This window comes from Balaenoptera acutorostrata, chromosome 8, assembly GCF_949987535.1.
Source record: "Balaenoptera acutorostrata chromosome 8, mBalAcu1.1, whole genome shotgun sequence".
Classification (NCBI taxonomy): domain Eukaryota; kingdom Metazoa; phylum Chordata; class Mammalia; order Artiodactyla; family Balaenopteridae; genus Balaenoptera; species Balaenoptera acutorostrata.
In genome coordinates, this window is record NC_080071.1 from 100,242,765 (window position 1) to 100,248,764 (window position 6,000).

General features: G+C 43.0%; 1 protein-coding gene across 4 annotated transcripts in view; it reads left to right on the forward strand.

Annotated features, from left to right (window-relative positions):
- The window catches only part of PLEKHB2 (pleckstrin homology domain containing B2), a 50,952-nt gene extending 45,558 nt beyond the window's left edge, over positions 1-5,394 (forward strand). For all 4 annotated transcript variants that reach the window (XM_007182880.3, XM_007182881.3, XM_057551602.1 and 1 more), the window contains one exon: positions 2,588-5,394. In XM_007182880.3, coding sequence (XP_007182942.1) covers positions 2,588-2,724 — 137 coding nt within the window. In that variant the 3' untranslated portion in view covers positions 2,725-5,394. The remainder of the gene's footprint in view (positions 1-2,587) is intronic.
- Positions 5,395-6,000: the final 606 nt, after the last annotated feature.

The following is a 6,000-nucleotide window of genomic DNA, read 5'->3' on the forward strand; positions in this document are numbered from 1 at the left end:
CCCATTTATTTTGGGGTTGGTGGTCGGTTTTTAAGCCCTAGCCTAATCGTCTGATGAGAACCAGCCTTTTATTCAGCCCCTAGGCCACAGACTGGGATAATCCCAGCTGTTTCTAATTCTGCAGAAAAGCAGAAGTTCTGTGCTTGTGCTTGTGAAGGGAATTTCTGTACATAGGATTCCATCCTTGCCTTTGACTTTCATGATGAAAAAAGAGACAGCCCGCTCGGGGCCACCTCAGAATACTTGCTGCTGAGGGCTGAGTGCAGTCTATGGGCATTCGGCATTTGCGCTGTGACCAGCTAGCAGTGTGCTTGCTGTGGAAGGGCTGCTCAGTAGTGGTCGTCCCGCTGCAGCATCGTGCTGGTAGCCAGGCAGGAGCTCTTCAGTCAGCCTCTCTAAGGTACTCCGGTGCTTTGCCAGCTTCATGACACACTGCCTTGCAGTGTCCGTAGAGGCCCTGGTCGTGCAGAGAAGGTTAAAGGCCTTCTCTTTAATATGATTGAGGATGGGTGGCCGGGCAGCCAATTTAAAAGTGCACAGAGTGCTGTGTGCACACTATAAGTATTCTGTTTTGATTTTCCTACGTTAGTGGACATTTGTTCAGCTGTCTCTTGTTGTGGGCTTGAGGTCTTTGGTTTGAGTTGGCTCCTTTGGTTGGAGTCCTCTGTTTCCGTCTTACAGAGATGGTACTCATGTGGCACATGATTGTACTACAGTTTCCAGGGCCAAGTCTGAGAGCAGACCTCTAGATTTTGTGATTCTTGGTGTCTCCTCCCCCATCTTTTATAATTTACTCAATTCGTTGGTTTGATGGTAATTTGTAAAAGTTACTTGCGTTTATTTAGCCTTTCCTAAAGTATCTAACTTAATTGTCATAGAAACAGTATCTGCCTTTTCTACATTTGTGTTTTGATCATTTATGTAAAGTTTAGTTAAATTAGATAATTAAAATAAGTACAACTTGGAAATGTCCCTAGTTGACTTTGGTAAAGACTTAGCTCCTGGGATTTCCCTGGTGGCGCAGTGGTTAAGAATCCGCCTGCCAATGCAGGGGCCACGGGTTCGATCCCTGGTCTGGGAAGATCCCATGTGCCGCAGAGCAACTAAGCCTGTGCGTCACAACTACTGCAGCGTGTGCGCCTAGAGCCTGTGTTCCACAGTAAGAGAAGCCAGCGCAATGAGAAGCCTGTGCACCACAACAAAAAGGAGCCCCCGCTCGCCGCAACTAGAGAAAGCCCACGTGCAGCAACGAAGACCCAATGCAGCCAAAAATAAATAAATAAATTAATTAATTAAAAAAAGAAAAAAAAAAGACTTAGCTCCCTGGTAGGAACAGAGGTGAGCAGGAGCTGCAGCAGAAGTTGGCTCCTGGTCATGCAGTGAGGAGATCCCTCTGGGGGGCTAACAGAGGGAATGCAGGTTTAGATTCTTCAGGGGATCTTTTAATTAGGTCAGCTTGCAGGTTCCTACTGTATGGCATTTCACTACTTGGAGTTGCCTAATTGAAATTTTTTTAAATTTCAAGGCTGTGATAGTGAATGCTACAGTTCACCAGTTTTGTAGTTGAAACATGCTGCCCTCAACCCCCGTGTGCCTCACTTTTGCCTGTCTGTAAAATAGGGATAACAGGAAGCTCAACTCATAGGGCTGTTGTGAGGATTAAGTGAGTCAATGAATGTAAATGCTTGTAATACTATAAGTGCGTAGACTAGTAAGCACTTGTAGATGTTAGCCTTTAGTGTCACTGTTGGTTTCACTTCCATTCTTCATCTACATGGACATATCACTATTGGATTAATCTCTCTATTTCCTAGGGTTGAACTGCTAAGGGAATAGTGAGTGGGTCAAGGAGGAAAGTTAACACTATATGTGAGCAATTTTAAAGCTAATTAGCTATTGGACAATATATTGTGAAGCATAGAAGAGAACAAGCAATACATTTCCAGTTGTAAACTTTAATTGTGCAAATAAATTTTAAATTTGTTTAAAGTTTGCTTTTTAGAAGTTTTCCCTCTCACATAAATATTTTTCCCCATAAAGGCATAAGGTTAAAAATGAAGAGCAGGTTAGGTTAGCAGATTAAAGGTTTAATTTAAAAACGGTTTGCATGAATACTGAGAAGCTAATTAACTTCTAGGTGGGTGTTTCTTCTTAGCTTTCAGTGGGGATTCTTGACTCTCCCATTGTCTCTAGTCTCCGTGCGTCTCCCACACTCCTCGTCTGCCTGCCATCCTGATGAGCAGGATGTGCGGGACTGAAGTGGTCATTGGAGGCTGGCGTTTGCAGCTTCATTAGGATTCTGCTCTCTGCAGTGTCTGGGACTGTGGACCTTGGGAAGCTGAGCATCTTGATTTCCTCTTAGTGCCGTCTTAGAAATGGAGGTGTCCTCCTCACGTGGCCAAGTCCAGTCACCTTCGCTTGTGGTGGAGGAGAGCTGGGGAGCACTCACTGCAGTCACCCCACCAGCGCCCCGAGCGGGGGGTGCAGTGCATGGAGAAACCTCAGGAAGGGTCCCAGTCAAGGGAGCCGTCTTTTTGAGTGAACGTTGGACTTCACAAACTGCTCCTGTTTTTTCCTTCTTTTCTAGGACTTTACGGACAGCAGCCTGCCAACCAAGTCATCATTCGTGAGCGGTATCGAGACAATGACAGTGACCTGGCGCTGGGCATGCTGGCTGGAGCGGCCACAGGCATGGCCTTAGGGTCTCTGTTCTGGGTCTTCTAGAGTCCTTGGAACCTGGATGTGCATAGCTTCTGATACCCTGTGTGCAATAATATACTTTGCAGGGCATTTCTGTTTGTTATCAATGTTTTTAATAATAGTTTTAGTAGTTCTTTTGAAAGTAGTGACATCATACTTATAACTAATCCATATAAGTACCACGGAGAATGCTTTGGACTGCTGTTTAGCTAAAACGTGGACTAGTTGGGGGCACTGGCTCATTCTAGGAGTTCTTTTATGGAACTCTTCAGAATACCTTATTTGAACACACCTGTTTGGAAAGGGCATTTTCCTTTTAGAGTTAGGCCTTAGTGCTTAAGGGATAGTTATTTTAGTGTTACGCTAGTAACGTCGTGATGTATGAGTGGTGAGTGATTGTGGCAAGAAGAACTGCAGCTGTTTTGGCTTAATGCCAGACTTTGAAACCTCAGACCAGACCTGGCTGCACGTTACTTCAGGAGTTGTAGGCTGGAACCTTCCTGAATCAGTGGTGTGATATCGCCACAGCCTTTGGGGCTCTGTAGGCTTCTAGCAAAGCCGACTGCTTAGGATGATGGGCAGGGTGGCAGATCCCCTGCTTTAAAATGATGCTTTTCATTTTATTTTTACTAGTTTGTTTTTGGTAGTGATCCTTGGAAAACATCCCAAATTAAGAGTAGACTTGAGTCTCAGTGTTTTCGGGCTTTATCATTTAAAACTTGAACAAGGCAAAACAATTACGAATAAGTGTGTGGAGGTAGATTTGCTTTATTCAGAGGCATCATGTTTTGAGTGTTTGCTTTGAGTATTTTTATTGCCACTTCAGCCTACTTATAGCTTATTTTTCTACTTGTTGAGAAAGTAATAAGAGAATGGTGAGGAGAGTGGAATGAGAGCCATAGTTACAGTGTTACTGTCTCAGGGGATTGCGCTGCACTGAGGATCCCCTTTTCCACCCTTCTGAAGGCTGTTAAAGGCCCGTTTCCTGTCCTGTGCAGGACTGGGGCGCTGTGGCTGTCCCCGAGCACTGGGGTGCGTGGAGCCCCGGTGGTGGCATGGAGGGGGGACTCAGGTTACAGATGGGAGTTGCGGCCTAAGGACATGAATGACCTGCTCAAGGTGTTACTCCATCTGACCGGGACACTGGCCTTGTTTTCATTCTTGACTCAAATGCACAGAGAAGCTTAAAACCATTTAATTTGAGCCCCAACTATGTGTGAAGCTCTGGAAGACTGAGAGTCATGCATTTTTGTTATTTCTTATTTCTTTATTTATGTAAATTTTAAAACTTCAGTTATTCCAGTTTTCTGTCCTGCATGCTTTAAACAATGTACTTTTACAAAGGCAGTTTAGCGCATTGAAGGTCTCTGCCCCTGTACTCCATGTGGCCCTATTTTCCATAAAATACACTCCTAGTAGCACAAATTCCATTTTTATTCTATGTGGCCAGTTACATACATAGTCTTTTGTTTCACTGATCAACCCATTCCATCTCTAAGTCAGACTTAAATAGATCTATCTCCGTATGAAACCAGATGCCAAATGAACTTTGTGGTGACCACAGGTGTGTTTTCCTAGCCAATTCTATTGCACTTGTTGACACTGGAGAGTCTGTTTCCAGCTGAAAAGAAGTGTACTTGGCTGTCATCTCTTTGGATGTTTGACATGGTGGAAAGTTGCCATATGTGATGTGTGATGACACTGGTTTTGATGGTTAAAAATGTTGCTTTAGTTATTTTACATCGTATGTAATAAGAATGGTTTTGTTCAGATGGTAACCATTATTCGAGCTGTATGTTTTACTTACAAAATACTAAACTCAGTTTTTCATGTTGCATCATTTTTAACTTGGAGTTACTGGAACCACAGGTACTGAGTTACGTCAGTGAAATGCCCTTGAAGCAGATGGTCTTCTTGTGTTCCCCTGGCTTCCCTCTGACAGAAGCGGGAGAGCTGTGGACTGAAGCTTGGGCCCACGTGTGCCCCCCCATCTCCAGTCCCTGTCCCCAGCGGGGCCAGCCCCACCAGGCAACTGTAGTTGAGTCTGGAAGTTCACTGTCACTAGTGACTTGATCCTGAGAGGAAATGCATACTCTGTATAAAGATGGGCTGAGATACTTCATTTCCCTGGCCCCAGCTCTCGTAGATGCCAACGCTTAGGTAATCCTAAATCAAGAAGTTAGGTGAGTTGGAAGGACCTTGTTCAGGTTTAGTCAGTATTTTACTTCCATGTGTACTTTTAGCTAGTTGGCCGTTGACATTGCACACATGCCAGTTGGCTTGTTTCTTAGCTCTGTTCTTTTAATTCCTTGAGTTAACTTCAGGGTCTTAGATGTAAAGAGAAGGAAGAGACCCATGGTTGTGTTTCAGATCATCATTCATGAAACGGGCCAGACCAGGACACAAGATCTGGATCATGGGAGAAGTTCCTGCCATTGAGACAGAATGACCCACATTTATTTTCTACATTACTTGTGATACTGTGTGCTTTCTTTCTCCTTCCCAAGTTTATGTAGACACCAGCATGGGATGCAGTTCCAGTTTTTTCCCCTAGGGTTGATCTTTTTTTCTGATTGCTTGCCTGTCTCTAGTATTCTGTTGTGTCCTCAGAACCTATTTTTCCCTGTATATGCAAATTGTATGTTTATAAGTGAAAATGTTAATACACTAAATGATTGTTAACCTTAAAGCATATTTCATTGACTTCTGTTTTTTTTTTTTTTTTAAATTCAGTTTATTTAAACTATAAAGATAAAAACGGTTCATGCGTTTCTCCCATCCCCCACCCCCTGGCTCTGGCAACCACGAATCTGGTTTTTTGTTTTTTTTTTTTTTATTTTCTAGTAACACAGTCAGCTTTTTCTGCTGCATCACAGGCAATAAGAATGCCATTTATGGAATGCTCAATGCATTCCATAAGTGCTAGGGAATGTATTGTCACATTAGAAAACAATAACTCATTAAATTCCTGTAGTAACTCCGTAAGGGATGTGTTATCCAAGTTACACTGGATGAAACTGAGGCTCAGAAGTTAAATTCTTTTCTTGGGAGCGCACAGGTAGTAAATGAAACAGATTTATATCTGATATGAAAACATATTCTTTTTCCCTGTGCCATGTGTATATGAGAGTAATTTCCACAAGAACATAACAAGGGTCAGTACTTCTAGGATGACTATTAAAAAACTGTCAGTATCTTCCTCAACCAGATCTACTTGGCCTTGTGGGTTCAGTAACTTCTCCAATATCTTTGGGTACACGACTTTGTGTTTTTTGTTGTTTTGTTTTAAAAAATTATTTA